This window comes from Camelus ferus, chromosome 17 (genome assembly GCF_009834535.1).
Source record: "Camelus ferus isolate YT-003-E chromosome 17, BCGSAC_Cfer_1.0, whole genome shotgun sequence".
Lineage (NCBI taxonomy): Eukaryota > Metazoa > Chordata > Mammalia > Artiodactyla > Camelidae > Camelus > Camelus ferus.
The window spans coordinates 38,440,600-38,458,619 of NC_045712.1; the positions used below are offsets into that span (position 1 = coordinate 38,440,600).

Here is an 18,020-nt window from a genome sequence, read left to right on the forward strand (position 1 = left end):
TAATTATGCAAGCTACCATTTCAAATTATTATAGACAATTAAAGTTATGTTTCTTTTCATTCAGGAAAAAAAGCTTTGAGTGACTTTTATTTTTAGGTGGTATTTATGAACATAAATTTATTTTTCATTAGAAATGTTTTTATGTATTTTAAACATCATTGTATTAAAATACAATTGGTGTTTTGGGAATTGTGATTTTCTAATTATAAGAAAGTCATATAAGCTCAATATTAGACTTTTGAAAAAACAGGCACCAAGAAAACAAACCCCTACCCTAAATCACCCATCATTTGGGCAGCTAGAGATACCCACTCATATTTTACTTTATACCTTTCTAATCTTTTTTAAAGTACATAATCATATTTCACAATAATGGTATATATGATACATACTATCACAACGTTTAGGAAGAACACTACAAAAATCAACTGAGAAACACAAAACATTAACAAATAGAAAGATATATCATGTTTTCGGATGAGAATATTAAAAGGTAAAAAAGTTAACTCCCCCCAAATTAATCTGTAGATTTTAAAAACTACCTTACAGTGCGAATTTAAAGCTCTTAGAAGACTTTAAGAATAGCCAAAAATATTTTAATTTATAATACATCTTAATATCTTTTAAAGCAAGCCTTCCTTATTGTTTTTATTTTAAAAATAATTGACAGTATGTAATTGGCACAGGCCATGAGCAATTAATGAAACAAAAGAGAAGAAAAGGAATCATTCTATACTTAAAAATGGAAAATGTTAGAAATGGCATTTGAAATTTGTGAGGAAATGATGCAATAAATAGTAGCAGAACAAGAGGCTAGTTGATTGGGTAGAAAATAAGCTTGGTACCAATTTACCATATTACAAACAACTTTAGGTTTATTAAACATTTAAATGTAAGAAATACTGGTCAAAAATAAAATAGAGATGAGTATTTATATAATCTGGAGGGTGGAGAAAGCCTAGACTTGACACCAAAGGCAGAAACTGTGAGTTATGATATCAACACGTTTAAAGATTGGTTTTTTTTTCCCCTGTACATTTTTGATTTTGTTTGTTTTTGGGGGTGAGGTAATTAGGTTCATTTATTTTATTTTATTTTTAATGGAGGTACTGGGAATCGAACCTGGGACCACACACATGCTAAGCATGCACTTTACCACTCAACAGGTTTGAATACAAACATTTAAAACATTTCCATATACTAAGAGAATACAAAGTACAAAAAGCCATCTGTCGAAACAGAAAGGTTATATTGTTTTTACATTCTTTCTCCCAAGATAAAATCTAGATTTATACTGCTAAAAATTTAAACATAGTAAGTAACACCAAAAAGATATGGGTGAAATTTTTTAATCCTAAAATGGGGAAGGCTTTTCTAAATATGACTCATAACTCAAAAATCATAATAATAAAACTGATACATTTCACTAAATAAAGATATAAAAAGCTCCTCCAAAATAAAAAGTTCCTAAACCAAGTCAAACATAAATGAAAAACAGGAAAAAGTATGGCAACATAAAACAAAGAACAAATATGTTTAATATGGGAAAAGTTCTTACAAATTAAAAAAAAAAATCCCAGAAGAAAAATGGCCAAAGGACATAAAAAAGTTCACAGAAGAAAATGTAAATGGCTTTTACACATGCTAAAAGATGCTTAACTAGACTCATAAAACAAAAGCAAATTAAAATTAAAAGTCATTTGTAAAAATGTACAGATGGACAAAAATTAAAAAATTCTAATACTGAGTTGTGAGTGTGTGGGGGAGAGAAGTGTCATTTTCATATGATGTTGCTGGGAATATAAATCAAAGCAATCTCTATGTAGGACAATCTGAAAATTCTACTTCTAAGAATTAATCCAAAAATGCTTGCACATTTGCAAAATGCCTTATGCTCAAGGATGCATAATGCAACAATGTTAAAATAGCAAAAAATGGGAACAAACCAAGTGTCCATCAATAGTGGAACTTGTTGAATAGAGTACAGCCATACAACAGATAATTACATAATTATAAAAAGCAAAACATCATTACATACATGGAAAGGAAACATTCTCTATTATCTATTAAATTAAAAAAAGATAAAAAAAATGGTATGCTATCATTTGTATAAAATTAAAAATACCTAATAGGTCCATTTTGAGAAATGGCAAGTAAGTACATCTTATTGGACTAATCCTTCTGCAGTAACAACTATAAACCCAAGATAAAATATAAAAAAATCTGTCTGAAAACATTGGAGAGATACGAAAAGGAGGCAGAATCAGAAGGGAAGTCTACACTTGGAAAGAGAGGATGACACTGGGTAACAGTCCTGTTTTTCTGGCTTTATTCCTGAAGGCAGGCCTTAGTTGGAACCACTTGGGAAGGCCAAATATTTGCCCTACTGACACAAAGAACCAGAAGGCAAAATTTAGGGCAAAGTCAGAAACTGGGAAGAGGATGGGAATCCTGGAAAGGAAAGAGTCTAAGGCAGGAAGCCCCCAAAACTGCTTTCAACTTGGTCCAAATCTCTAAAACTGACCCTTGAACTACACCTTTGTAAGGCAGACTCCAAACAACTCAGCTAACACTAAAATAACACAGTAAACATTTCTACTGCCTGCTACCACAGGGTAGTAACCTGGAGGCTGAGTCTACCCAAGTTAAAATCTAAGCAAGCAATTACCAGATAGCCCAGCAATGGCAGACCTGGGCATTTATTTCAAAATAGCAAAATTATAGACAAGGAAAACATATTAACGGTTGCTAAGGTTACAGCTGTTGGGGTAGGGAGGGAGGTGAAACTAAGGGGCAGCATAAAGAATATCTCTGTAGTGACAGAATAATTATCTTGATGGCAACGGTGGCAACAAAAATCTGCACTTGATAAAATATACAGAACTACACCCACTCACTGTACTAATATCAGATTTCTGCTTCTGATATTGTGCTTTAAGATGTAATCATAGGGGGAAAAGTACTTTTGCAACTTCCTGTGAATTTATAATTGTTTCAAAACAAATATTGAAAAGTACACTAGCATTAACCATCTGGGGCTGAAAACTAGAATCATTAAGCAATTACTACCATGGCAAACCTAAAAATTGTTATACGTGGATTCTGGGTATAATTGATACACAAGAGAAAGAAAAAACAAGGTCTTTGGAAAAGACAAATAAGGAAACATTTCTAAAAATTTATAGAAAACCATACATAAAAGCAGAAAAGGGGTAGGCTAGGCTATGTCCTTCCTGTAAGTCAACCTATTTGCCCTCTAAAGTTCCTAAAATGTTAGGTGAGAGATGGATATAAGTTTGTTGATTCCCAAATTTAGGGGACAGATATCTTAAAGACAAGTATCGTTGTCAGGGTCATGTATTTTCTGGAGTTGGTACTCTGAAGCTTACCATGGGATCAGAAGGATAAAGGAATCATTCCCCTTCCCTTAAACAAATCCAGGAAGTAGTACCAGACTAGGAAGCAGCTAAATGATTTTGTGGATTATTTTTAAAAGAGCTAATATTGAAAACAGTCTACATCTTTAAAATATTTACAGTGTTAGAAACTCAGTGTGTTCTGGCAAACGTCTCCTAAAATCTGTCCTTGCAGAATTGAATGGATTAAGTCTTCTCTTCAGCTTTAAGAAGAACAGAGCATAAACTGTTTACTTTTTTAATGCTTTAGAGCAAGGGTTGGCAAGCTATGGCTTGCAGGCTGCCTGTTTTTGTAAATATTTATTTGAACACAGCAATTCACACTGTTTACATCCCGTCTATGGCTTCTTTCTTGTTACGATAGCAGAGTTGAGTGGCTGCAACAGCAACCACATGGCCCACAAAGCCAGACAAGTATTTACTGTCTAGTCTTTTAAAGAAAAGGTTTGCTGACCTCTGCTACAGAGTCAAGGAACTCTGCTGTGTGACCATGGACAAGATTTTGAGTCTAAGTCTCTGTTTTTTCATCTGTAAAGAGAAATAACAGTACACACCTCATGTGCACTAAAGAATTAATTTAGTAAGTCTGGGTTGTCTATATGCTGTACAGTAAAGGCTTGCCCCTTGACCTGCTCCTCAGAGGTAACTTCTAAGCCCTTGGAATATGCTGCCTGATAAGTGTATCTTTGTTAACCTGGGGGTCTGGGGTCACACCAGATAGTGTACACTAACAGTGTAATTTATGATAGGGGCCTTGAGCCTCTCCAGAGAGTCTATGCTAACAACGTAATTTATGATGGGGAACTTGAGCCACATGGTAACAGGTCAACCTCTGGAGGGACTGGAGACTGAGTGATTAAGGTCAGTCATGCAGGTGGTCAGCCATGCGTAAGTGGCCAACAGAAGCCCTGACCAGGGTTCAGGCAAGCCCCATTGGCTGGCAATATTCTGTGTTGCCATATGTCACTCCTGGGAGAAGCAAGCAGTGTCCACATGACTCTATTGGGAGAGAACAATCAGAAGCTTGCGCCCAATTTCTCCAGCGCTCTATCCTATGTGACTCTATCTTTTGCTGATTTTAAACTGTCTTCTTTCACTGTGATAAATTGTAACCTTGAGTATAACACCTTTGCTAATCTCTGTGAGTTCTTCTAGCAAATTATGGAACCTGAGGGTGGTCTTGGGAACCCCTGAACAGCACTTCCAGATATTACAGATAAGTGCTAAGTCTCCAGCAGTGTCTGGCTGCCATTTAATAAAGCTTCAGTACATACTGGCCCTTACCATCAAACCACTGAGATTCTTATTCACGCTACAGGACACTTCCTGGCACTTCAGGACTCCCTTCAAATTCACATTCAATATCCATTCAGCAATCACTTGTGCTATTACTCTGTAGCAGCCACACTGCTCTTGGTGCTAAAGATTCATTTGCAAGCAAAATGGACAAAAATCCTTGCCTTCATAAAGTCTCATTCTAGCAGGAGGAGGCAAACATAAATAAGCAAATATATATAGAATGTCAGACACTGTTAAGTACCAGAAAGGGGAATATGAAATGTTGGGAGAAGGGAGAACACTGGAATTTTAGGTTGGCTGGCCAGGGGAAATCTCCCTGAGAAGATGAAATTTGAGCAAAGAAGTGAAAGAAACAAGCAAGTTAGCTGTATCATTTTTTAGGAGATAAAATGGCAAAGGCAAAGGCCCCGAAGCGGGAGAGGGCCTGCTGTGTTCCAAGAGCAGCAAGGAGGCTAATGTGGTCAGAGCAAAATGGGTAAGGAGAGGAGCTGAAGAGGTCAGAGAGGTAACGAGGTGGGGAAGGGTAAAGGCAATAGATACAGGGCCACAGCAGGTCACAGAAAGGACTGTGGCTTTGAATCAGAGTATTAAAAGCCATTGGAGAGTTTGAAGCAGAAGACTGACATGACCTAATTTATGCTGTGCTGAGAATAAACTACAAGCGGGCAATATTAGAAGCAGGAGATCTGTTAGGAGGCTGCTGCAGTAATTCAGGCAGGAGATTATATCAGGCTGAGACTGTATGGTGTGGGCAGGACTGATGGAAAGTGGACAATTTCTAGACATCATCTGAAGGTAAAGCCTGCAGGATTTCCTTATAGTCTGGATATGGAGTGAGAGAAAAAGAAAGTAAGGAAACCCAAGATTTTGAGCCTAAGTAATTTATAGAGCTGCCATCAATAGAAAAGGGGAAAACTACAGGAAGGGCTGGTTTGTGGTAGGAAAGGGGGTATAAAACAGTTCAGTTTTGACCGTATTAAATGTGAGATGCCTAGTTGAACATGCAAGGGGAAAAATCAAGTAGGCAACCAGTCACAAAGGTCTGCAGTTCAGAGAAGAAGTTCAAGCTCGAGATATCAACTTGAAAGTCTTAGCACATAGGTGGCATTGAATGCAATGAGGTTGGATGAGACCATGTAAGGAGCAACTCTAGACAGGAAAAAAGAACAGATGCACAGTCTCGGCCCTGGGTCACTCCAACATGTAGAGATCAGGGACATCAGGAGAGGCCAGCAAATCCAACTGGGAAGTTGCAGACAGACAGAAAACCAGGCACATTTGTTTATCCTGGAAGTCATGTGAAAAAACTTTTGATGTTAATACTGGTGACAGATTGAGTCAGACTGAGACTGAACTATGGCCATTAGATTCAGCAACAAGGAGGTCACTGGAGAGTTTAAGAAGGGTAGTTTTGATGGAGGTGAAGACAAATATCTTTGAAACTGGAGGAGAGAAACTGGAGCTAGTGGGTCTAGACAAGCCTTTGGAGAAACAGGATGACAGACGAAAAGGAAAATGGGACCATGAAAGGGTTTTTTGGTTTTTATCTAAGTTGGGAGAAAAGCATGCTTATGTTGAAGGGAATGATCTAGTAACGAAAAGGAGAATCACTGGAGTAGTATTTCGAGAGAGAAGAGGTGGATTCTAGCACATAGGTGAAGAGAACAGCCTTGGCCTGTTCATCCACTGCAGCAGAAGTGAAGCTGGAGTTCTGCGGACAGACGCAGAGGGGTGGGCTAATGTACTGGCAGGAACTTAGGAAGTTCTTTTCCAATTATTTCAATTTTCTTGATGAAGTAGGAACCTAGGCTGTTAGCTGTGAGGATGAATGAGGAGGAATATGGACAAAGAAGAAAGTATGGAATAGTTGCCTAGGAGTCAAATTCTTCAAAAGGTTAATACACATTATCTGGCAGATAACTGACACCCCAAGTTTTCTCCATCTCATACACCAGTGGTGCATTCCAACATCAGCTTATGTTTAGCTCCAATTCCTGTGCCTCTTACATCTGTGGTCGCGTAACTGATGCTTGTATTCACAGCACTCAGGTACTATGACATTCTAAACCTCAATCAAGATCAGATGATATTCAGTAAATGTGTTTAATGAGGCAGGAAAATACCTAACAATTTAGAAAGATTTACATAGGTTTGAGAGGAACTGCAGGATACTAAAAAGCTAAATGTATAATTAAACAGTACACCCCATTTTCTCAGACAAGTCAAACTCTTAACACTGTGCTAATGCAAAGCATCCAGCAATATATCCCATGGTCAGAATGCTGTGATTCTTTTCCTCAATAAAAAGGAGTTACACTTGTCATCTGACAGCAGTGTTACCATAAACTTCTATACTTACCACTACTTGGATCAAGAAATTAAAAAAAAAAAACAAACCCAAAAGACTCCCTTGTACCTTTTCATCCAAATCTGAGCTTTTTGTGTGTTCACTGAAGTCCCCCAGTTTTTCATCTTCAGAGGTCTCATTAGTAACTTCTTCTAAGGGAATGTCTGCATCTTTGGAATCATGTTTTAGCTCATTTGCTGAAAAGAAATAATATTCAACTGCAGAAACTTTAAATGACAAAATAACCAAGTCATTTAAAGATTGTTCTAAAAATGAGTTAGAATTCAGAGACTCTTTTAAGTCCAATGTGACAAATATGAAGTAGAGTTTTCAGCAAATTATACATTTATTCCTCCCTCTCTATCAAAATAACTCCATTATATGGTATAAAAAGAATTGCCAGTAAGACAAAATTGAGACATATCAAGATAAATTTAAGACTCCTTCTTGGTTATGTCCAGCTATTTCCAATATATTTTTAAAACTTGAAAGTTGAAGTAAAATTAACTTTCAAATTAAGTTATTTCCTGTAAAGATCCAGTTACCTGAACTTATGATTAGCTGTTAATTACAAAAAATTTTAAAAAGGCCTCGGACTTAAAATGCGGTAAAGCTTAAATATATATTTCAATTTCAAAATAAGATTACAAAAATTGCTAAGGCCAGTTATCTATCTTTTGTAGATAAAGATACTATCTGTATAACTAAAGATACTAATAAACAGCTTATTTATTAAATAACCAACTAGACAATTTCTCAAAATCTGATCTGACAACTAGGTAATTAAAACTGAGGAAAACTGACAAACTGTAAAACGTGCTTAACAGACTCTAAAATGAAAATCTTCCTATTTTAATGAATTCATTTTGACTAGGCCTCAATTGAGATACTATAAATAGCTCAATATTGCACGTTGTGCAAATGTTGAATTCTACCTGCTGACAAGGAAGCACAGATCTCTGACTTCATCAACCCAGGATCCAGGACAGGAGGTTCTCTATTACAAAGCAAACAGAGCTTAAACATTAGAATACACTCCTGCAGAACCATCCACTCCTCTTAAACATTATACACTACTGGCTGTAGCAGCTGGTGAACACGAGCTCTAGTTCTCCGAGGCGGGAGTCTGTCCTGGGACAGCACACCACCGAGATGCTCCATCTGGCTCTTTAATCACTTGTGCCGCAACTGTATGGAGCGCTGCCGTCTGAACTCTTACTCAGAGAGAACTGATGACTGCATGTGCCAAGCATTTAAAACATTTTTAAAGTATTACACCAATGTAATATGTTTCCACTTCTACTCTCAAGCGTGTGCATGTACGTCTTGCTGCCAATGGAAAAAGAAGACGGCTGGAAAGCAGTTCGAGTCTGTTTCTGCAGTCTCTGAAGACAACATACGGTCTGAAGGTTATGGTCATGGAGATCAGAGTTAGACCAAGCTGGGTTCAAATACTGTTCTGCCACTTACTGTGTCAACTGTAGCACAATTATTTAACTTCTTTGAGTTTAACCATATCTGTAAAATGAGAATGCCACCTACCCATGAGATTATTGTGAGGATTAAATGAGATAAAATGTTCTCAAAGCCAATGGCATAGGCTTAACAAATGAAAACTACATCTACAGGAGTCCCTCAAAAACAAATGGCCAAACATTGTTCATTTTTAAAAACTTATGACAAAAATGTATAAAAGTACACTGAATAAAATATAATAAATGTCCATAATCTCACCATTTATTCACTTAATAAGTGGGTTTTATTAAACCTGTCCTACAACTGCTCATTGGTTCAGGATTACTTCCTAGCCAAGAAAGAAAATAAAACATTTTATATATACTGTTCTTTGAGGTCTTTGGAAAACATGAAGTATTTTTTCCCTCAACATAAACCCTAGAAACAATAAGAAGCTGTTGGAGGAGGCACCTGAGAGGAAGTAACTGCCAGCTGACCTGTGAGCTGGATCCAAGCAATCTGGGGCTCCCCGTCCCCTCCCCCATCCTGGGGATGTGTGTTCTGCCTGTCTTCCCCATGCTAGAAGCTGCCCAAGGACACAGCCTTGATAGTAAGGTGTTGTTGGGACCATCTGGATCGTATACATGGCTGAACCCACTCAAAGCTTCAATGCAAACTTTTGAGATTCCAGGGGACTGGAATGGAGATGTACTCATCTTGCAGCTTCCCAAGACAAGCCGTGTGTGTAAGTTCCCTTGCTTATTAAACCTGTCACCTACCAATCTGGAGTGGTTTGCCTCTTTCTTCGGTCTCCACCTGCCCTCTGCGTGCGTGCGTGCGTGCGTGTGTAGAGGGGGTGGTGAGGAAGTGGGGGCAGTTTCAGATTACATTTAGAAGCCCCTGATGTTGCAAATTATCACAAGTATACAGTTTAATGAATGGGAAAATAAAAACACAAACAAGACACATATATACACAAATTTCCTCCCCCAATTCCTACCTCTTAACTCATGTCTACTTGAGTATCTCCATTTCAGTATTTCAAAGGTCTCTCCAAATGAACATGTCTGAATTTGCCCTTATGACCAATATCCCACCACGATCCTGCCTCTTTTCATCAGGGAATTGTAATGCCCTGCTTTGAAATAAGAGAAACCGGATATAATCCTTAACTCCTACCTCTGACCTTGCCCCTATCTGATTGACCAATCTTCACTTTCTAAACCTCTCTCAAATCCACTTCCACTTCTAGCTGAAGTCACCATGTCCTTTTGGTCTAATTATTACAATAGCTCCCTGCTAATTTATTCTCCACACCAGACTATAATGATTTTTAAAATGTAAATCTTATCAAATTCTTTACTTAAAAAGTCCTTCAATGAATCTCTATATGCTCTCAGGATAAAGTTCAAATCCACCATGAATTCTAGTTTATCCAGGATGATCCGTTCATGCCTGTTATTCTGGCATAGTGATTATTAATAGCTCCTCATTTCCCTTCTAAATGTTTTGCAATTCCGAAGATCAGTTCTAGGGTTATCCTATTTACAAAGCTCTGCACAACAGACCTTTCTGCATATTCGGTAGCTTCATTTCTCGCCACCTGACCACTAAACCACGGGATGTTATTTCTGACTCTCGGCTGTTACGTGTTCTTCCCTGGGGACCTTCCTATAGGCTATTCCTTCCCCTCACTTTTCTCCTCTGAACTTGTCTTCATCTATTGGCTAGTTCCTACTCATTCTTTAGTGTTCATCTTAAACGTCACTCGGACCAGGAGGCCTTTAACATCTTGCACTTCTCTCACCATATTTTATGTATTCGCTTAATCATCTGCCTTCCTTGCTAGACTAAAAGCTCTGTGAGAACAAGGTTCTGTGTGTTGAGTTGTTCTCCACACATTGAGCACCTAACACCCTCCTGGCCAGACTCTAGGGAGACCCAAATGAAGATGCCCCTTTCCTGTCTAGGAACTCGTAGTATTGGAAGAGGTGCACGTAAAGAAGACATAACATACAGAGATGTGTGCCAAGAGAACTACTGGAACAAACCCCTAGAATAACAACTCAGGTGTGACTTAAAGGACAACTGAATGAAGAGAAAGGAACTTTCAGATAAAGAAACATATGTAAAAGGATTCAAATGTATGACACATTTTGGAAACAGTGAGCTGCCTGCTCTGCTTATCTTTTATTAACCTCTCACCTCACTTTCCTCCCCACCAACACCATAGCTGCCTAAGAGAAAACGGATGCAGAGCCACTAAAGAGCTATACAAAGTCATGCCAAGCAATTTAGACTCTACCCTCAGGTGGCTGAAAGCCACTGGAGCACTGTAAGCAGTCACTGGCAGATCAATTTCTATTTCAAAATATTACTATGGAGGAGGATATACTACTAGAGTTCAAGAAGATTAACAAGGAGCTAACTGCAATAACCCAGAAGGAATATGAATAAGTTGGTAGCAGTGAGAACTGAGAGGAAGGAAAAACCAGGAGAGATATTAAGGTAATAGCAGGAATAGGATAAGTGACAACAAACAGAGAAGAACTGAGGGGTGTTTCTGCAGTTTCTAATTATCCTGAAAGTTACATTCATAAACAGGTACAGATCCAGAAACACAGGAGGTTATTCTTCAAAAAGAACAAAAAACAAAAACAAAAAGCCCAGAAGACATAAATAGGTACAGCAAGTGTACTGCTCTAATTTCAAAGTATTGTGATAGTATTTTTAATATTGCTGGTATAGTTTGTAAGGGTGAGAAACATTTCACTATGAATAAGTTACAAAGGTAAAACTGCACGTCACTTTTGTTAGAAGTAATTTTTGTTTTGAATTTGAAAGACACAAGACACAAAAAATTTAAATTCCCCTAACTAAGAAAAAAATAAACAAAACTGCAATCCCCATAAATATTTTACAGTTTTGCATTACTGGAGTAGAAAGTTACAGTTCTGCCTTGATGGAGCAGAAAGGGGAAAAAAAAAAGGGCAGAAGGAGGAAAGGGGAGAAATAGACTTGGGTGAGGCTACAGAACATAGGGATGCAAGAGAGAAAATCTGAGCAAAAAGGAGAGGAGAGTAAGACAGGCTTCTGGAGAATGACACAGATTACAGCAAGTTTATTCTCTACCAGAGCATTTTTCAAGGGGTTGATGAAATCTAATGGGTTGCAACCAGGATTTTTTAATAAAATAGAATAAAATACAAAATATGATAATGCACCACTTACAGTAAGGAAAAAATATTGTTTTTATAAATCTATTATTGTTCATAAATACATAGATTCAGCAATTCCTTCAGTTTCACCTCAGGCCCTTCTCCCCTCAGTTACGTGGAAATAAAATTAAATGTTTTTACTAAAAAATGGCATGATCCAATTTTTCTAAGATTATATCCACATATATGCATAGACAGGTGTCTGGAATGATGCATACAAATTGTGGGTAATTAACTGGTTATTTGGGTGGTGAGACTTCCTCCCTTTTACACTTTTAATATAGTGAACATGTATCATTTTTATAAAATCAGCCATTATTCTAAGAAAAGAAAGAATAAAAAACAAACTTTATGCCCAGTTCACATTTGTCTCTATCTTTGGCTGTAGCTCATTGTCAACATCTTGTTAGTTAACAGAGATGTTTGCTCTTGAATGAGGGGTTTGCTCTAGTTTCCCTTTGTATTCCTCAAAGGAAGCACAGTGTAACAAGAGTTACAAGCACTTTTAATAACTATCCTTTATTGACTTCTTACTACTCATCCAGTGCCACACCAGAACCTTTCCCATCCATTCACTGATTTAATCCTCACAACCCTAAGGCAAGTACTTTCCCTTTTCACAGATAAGGTAAAATAATTTACCTAAAAGGTCACACAGCTACTAGGGCAGGAAGATTCAAAAACCTAGGTCAGATTATAAAGGTAACATTCTTAACCACTGATTTTAAAGTAAGACAGGCTTGGGTTCAAATCTAGATTCTGCTACTAGTAGTGTGACCATGGACAAGTGACAACTTGTCATCTTCATTTTTTTTCCACCTTCAAAATAGGCAGATTATCATCCTTCCTCATTACACTATTTTAAAAAATAATAGATAAAGCTCTTGGTCTTTCCTTTGGGGTAAGTTATAAGTTCTTGTAACCCCAAGAACATCAGGAAGAATATAACATCACAAATGTTAACTAAAATGTATAAATACCAGAGAAATTTAAGTCATGTAACATTGAATCTTAGTGGAAAGTGTTTTCATGTTTCCTTTTTAGTCTGTTCACAAAACATTCCAATATTCAAGTATTGTGATGTACAAATATAAATCAGAGCTTGAAGAACTACAAAAATCTAGTATAATAGGGCATAATATTAAATAAAATTTGGGGCAACTAGGCAGATCAAGTTCCAATAACACAAAGGTTTATTACTTGGTTCCATTTAGTTGCCCCAGGCAAACTCATTCTCTTCAGGGCTAAATCATCATTTAAAATCATCACCTTAAAAGTAAAACCATGAAAAAATGTTAGACTTTTTCCCTCTGAAAATTAGTTTAACTTTTTATTCTACTTTCAAGTCCTAATTCAAATAAACTTTTCCAAGGCGTCTCTGTCCCCTGAAAAATGAGTTTTTTACCTAACAAGGAAAATGGGTTAAAATACACAGTACTGTTCTTAATAAGTAACTTGGCTGAAATAAGTCTATCTGCATATTGATAATAATTAAAAAAACATATGAAAGTATATTTAATTGACTTTTGAAAGAAGCAATGTAAGTAATTGAAAAGGTCACTTTATAAATCACCATTTAAAATTCTGAACAGCTAATCTGCTCCATCATAATTGCAAGGATATATATATAACTGTTTTATTTCAATCCTAAGTTTTAGCATAATGACATTTCCAGGTCCCAGCAATAATATACTGTATTACATTTAATAAATAACTAGGTTAAAAAAAATAACGGAGCTTCAATGATCACTGAATAAATTAGTGACACCTAAGAGCAGAAAGTGCTTTTGAAACCCCCAACAATAATCTCCACCAAAAGGTGTACTTGAACATGCATACCTCACGTCATTGCTTGGTTCTTTTTTTCCTGGAAGCTCCACGTGCTTGGAGTCTGCTGACTGGTGCTCTTCAGCAACCTTGGGCTCCTGGCTTATCGTGGGAACCTCTGAAGTAAATGAGAGCTCCCCTTCATTGGAGACTCCAAAGAGGTCCGGGTCATCTTGAATTACATCAATTAAGAGGACATCATCTTCATATGCTTTAAGAATATCTGGAAACCCAACTTTAATTTCTGAGAAGTTCTTAGTCATTTTTCTACCACTAACTTCAGAGGAAACTGGTTTGAATGTTTCTTGTTCATTGGAGCCGAAGGCAGGACTTTTCTCTATATATCCAGGACCACAAGAAGAAGTATTATTCTCAACTGGGAGAGAAATAGCTTCCTTATTAGAAACAATATTGCCTGGTTTAAAGATGTGGTTAGATGGTTTATTATTACTAACTTGCGTTAAAAAGCTTGGAGAAATACAGGAATCCTTACTGCCGTATGAGTTGGAACAGCTTTGCATTGGGATTACACTACTTCGTATGCTCAAAGCCTGAGGTCTTGAAGTTTCTTTAGTCCTATTCTGCCTTACCTCTGCTCCAGACAAATTGTCAAGAAGTTCTAGGGGACTATATACTTCTCTCTCCGATGACTTGGCATTTATTTTTCTTTTTTCTGTTTTATTCTTAAGCAAAGGAATTTTAAAATTAGTCAGCCGCCCTGTGTTCAATATCTTCACGAAGTCTGGAACCACAAGTGTTTGCTTAGCAATACATGCTTTTCGATGAATAGGTTTGCCTCTGGAGTTATTTGCTTCCTGGCCGTCCTGGGAAGCCACTGTCAAAGTAGGCTTTGTTAAATTCCCTCTATCTTTTTTTTCACTTCCTGTCAAGTTTTGAGTCACGTTGGTTAACTGAGTATCTTCAGTAGGATTAGAAACTACTTCTGACCCACTTCTGCTTGGTTCCTCTGACTTCATTTTTTTATCATCATTGATTATAGGTTCCTTCATAACCATTAAAGTAGGTTCTACTGTAGAGACTGAAGATAAACAATTTAAATCAGAATCCAATTTTTCTCTACTTGAAGACTCACTGTTTGTTTCTGTTATGGAACTTTGTAGCATTAACTTTAAGTCAGTCAAGTGAGTTTGATTTGTTTGGTGCTTAAGAAAATCATCTTGCCTAAAACTTTCCTGAGACTCAGGAAGAAAGTTAAAATTTGACTGTGGCAAGGAAGCCTTTTTCCAACACCAGGCAGATGTTCTAGCACAGGAATAACAAGGCCAAGTTCTTTTGCCAGTCATTGGTATTGTTCTGCGACAGCTTAACTTAGATTCTTCACCTTCATTCTTCAAGTCTTCCCTCGAGGATCTTCTTTCAATAGGGTAGCGATCGCTAGGTGATTCCATTATTGAGCTTTTCATCGACTTAGAACACTCTTCTGGATCCATGCCTTTACATCCTAAGGACTCTGAAGCATTCTTCGTTTCTTCTTTCAAAAGTGGCTCAAGGGTTTTCTGGAACATAGCATTTACGTGATGTTCAGGACTTGGTTTTTTTCCTTCTAATCCTGGAAGACTTAACAAATGATCCGTTGCTGACAGTGAATCATGGTTTACTTTTCTCATAACTTTTAAAGGACTTTTTTTAGCCTCTAAAGTCTCTGCTTCTTTACCTTCAGCACCTGTTTGGCTTTCTGGTAACATCAGCTCAGACTTGTTATACACATTAGAGGACTTCATCTCAATAACCATTTCATCTCCTTTTTCAGATACCTTCATCCTTTTTCTGCGTTTTCTCCCAACATTGCTCTCCTCTACTGAGTTTTTATTTTTTTCACTTAGGAGGCAGGAAAGCGAGCCATTATTTTTACTTTGGTATAAATCATTTTCTTCTAGCAATAACTTATTATCTCCCATTAAGTTTTCTTCAGTTTGTAAAAGCTGAGGAATAGTCGTGTCACTCTTAGCTGCAAGACTCCTAGGACTTTCTTTCTTTAACTTTGAGGTATTTTCTGATACATGTATACATCTACCATCAGGTTTAGGTGCAAGGTTATTTTCATCATTACAACCCTTGGAATGGGGGAAACAACTGCAATTAGGTAATTTTAAAATGGGATTATTTTCTACTCCAGGTGACAAGCTGTTACAAGAATATTTCGGAGTATTCTTGTACAGTTCATCTTGAAATTCAACCGTAATATTTTGTGGAGTCTTATTTTCAGTTATTTCGAGAGGTGGGCTTTCTAAGCTTTTAAGTTTTTTAATTCGAATTCTTCTTTTCATACCTTCTACCAAACCTTCCTTACCCAAAGGCTGCAAGAAAGCCATACTTTGACATTCATTGCATTCCACTGTTTGGAAAGATTCCGAACTGGTTAATGATTCCTTTCTTACCAGGTCAATCCCTGGCTGTAGAGCATCACTTGAGGCTTCAGTAACTTTTCTTTTTTCCTTGGCTGAGCAAAACAACAAAACATACCACAAAAGATTTTATATTGAGGAAGAAAAATTGGTATCACTTAAAATAAAAAACACTGTGAAGCCATCCTTTTTTTTTTTTTTAAATTTCCCCAAATAGCTGTATGGAAACATTTATTTGTTTTTAAATCAAAGACTTAATTTCTATTAAAGAACTACATATAAACCTGTATAAGTTCTAAGGCAGCTAAATAACCTCTAGTATTATCATCATATCACACTAGTCAAAGTGGATCACTAAGAGGACCTCCCCTCACAGAACTTCTGACCAAGGGATCTTAACGGGGCAAACGCCTTTTAAGGGAACCCCTGTTTTTTTCCCCCCTTCTCCTGGTCAACCGTGTGTATCAGTAAAGCCCACTCAGATTCAAGGGAAACACTAGAGGCAAAACAAGGATGGAGAGGAAGGGGTGCAAAGGCTAGCAAGGAGTGACCCCTCAGTGCTGTCTTACTCTGTCTTCCGGATTGCAACGGGAGCTCCGCCTCCTTCGCTGCTTCTAGGCCCTGCTGGTCCGACTGGTCTGAAGGGCCCGCTTGGCCGCCCGGCCCCTCCACTCGCCGCCTTGCCGAGGCCTTCCCAGCCCTGGACGCCTCACCCGACTGGTCACTGTTCACCTCTTCTCTCCCAGACGCCCGGGCCACCATCCTCCTCTTTTGCTTGCTCTCCTCACGCGCCCCGGCCTCAGGGCCGCCGCCTCCCGCTTCGCCTGGCCCTGGACGCCGGCCTCGCTTCCTCGAGCCTCGCGTGTCGCCTCCACGTCCCAGGGCCGTCGTGCGGCCCGAGGGCGGCGGCCGCCGCATCTGCCCGGGCAGCAGGTCTGCTCGCAGAGGCCCGCCACTCCCGCTCGCAGGAGCCCACCCGCCGCGCGAAGGCACCTGAAGCCCTCAGTCCCGCCCCGGCGCAGCCCGCCACCTAGGCCCTCGGACCGGAAGCGGAAGTGGGCCCGCGTGGCGCGGCCCGGGCAGGCGTGGGGGCGTGGGGGGTGGGGGTGGGGGGTGGGGGTGGGGGTGGGGGTGGGGGGTGGGGGTGGGGGGTGGGGGTGGGGGGTGGGGGTGGGGGGTGGGGGTGGGGGGTGGAGGGCCCAACGGCGGAAGGTCCGCGAGCCTCTGAGGCCCGTGCCTCTGGGGCCTCGATGCGCTGTGGTGAGTGGGGCTACCCCCGCCCCGTGGCCTTCCACTGGGCAGAAACCTCCGGAACGATTCAGGAGCCTTGTTACTTCCTGCCTCTTGAGGCCTGGTTGCCCCCACACACCAACTGGCTTCTAACTCCACCCCAGATCTTCTGGGGTTACTTTCTATCTGCCTTCCCGACATCCTAAAGGCACTTCAAGCTCTAGTTGTGCAGAACTGATCTTACCTTTACTCACGGGCTTGCCCCTCCTGTGTTGATGGATGCACCACCATCTACCCAGTTGTGTAAGCCAGAAACCTAGAAACCATCAGGGGATATGCTTCTTTCCACTTCACTCCCCACATCCACATCCATTAGATTGCTTGATTCGGTTTTCTGTGTTCATTGGCCACTCACCTTGACTCTGGCTCTCAGATTCTGACTGATCTCCTGCTTCAACCTCCTAAATTTTATTGATACCTCCATCCTTGTGCTGTTCCAGTCAGCTTCTACCTGCTGCCAGGCCTTGCCCCTCCAATGAAAGGGTATCCTGGCATTTTGCAGCTTGACCCTTCATGAACCTCCTTTGCTCAAAGACTGAAACTAACTGAAAGTCCAAATTCTTTAGTGTGGTATTTCTGTTATGGCCCCTGAATATTTAATTTTGTCTGTAGGGGAAAAGTTGTGCTTGGTGGAAATTTATCACTCTTCTGCATTACCTGATTCTGATTCCATGGGAGCTATTTTACAACTATGTAAGTTGCAAATCAGTGGTAGCAATGCAAAATAACGGTCTATCGACACCCAAATTCTCTCCTACAGAAGTTCAATTGTCTTCTCACCCTCTTTGGAAGAAGCTAGTTT

General features: G+C 39.1%; 1 protein-coding gene across 1 annotated transcript in view; it reads right to left on the reverse strand.

Moving 5' to 3' along the window:
* TOPAZ1 (testis and ovary specific PAZ domain containing 1) overlaps positions 1 to 16,874 on the reverse strand; it is a 53,608-nt gene extending 36,734 nt beyond the window's left edge. Inside the window, exons 1-4 of the mRNA XM_032459069.1 lie at positions 16,498 to 16,874; positions 13,575 to 16,023; positions 7,998 to 8,059; positions 7,132 to 7,259 (exon numbers count right to left, since the gene is read on the reverse strand). Of these exons, the coding sequence (XP_032314960.1) occupies positions 7,132 to 7,259; positions 7,998 to 8,059; positions 13,575 to 16,023; positions 16,498 to 16,846 (2,988 nt within the window). The 5' untranslated portion in view covers positions 16,847 to 16,874. The remainder of the gene's footprint in view (positions 1 to 7,131; positions 7,260 to 7,997; positions 8,060 to 13,574; positions 16,024 to 16,497) is intronic.
* Positions 16,875 to 18,020: the final 1,146 nt, after the last annotated feature.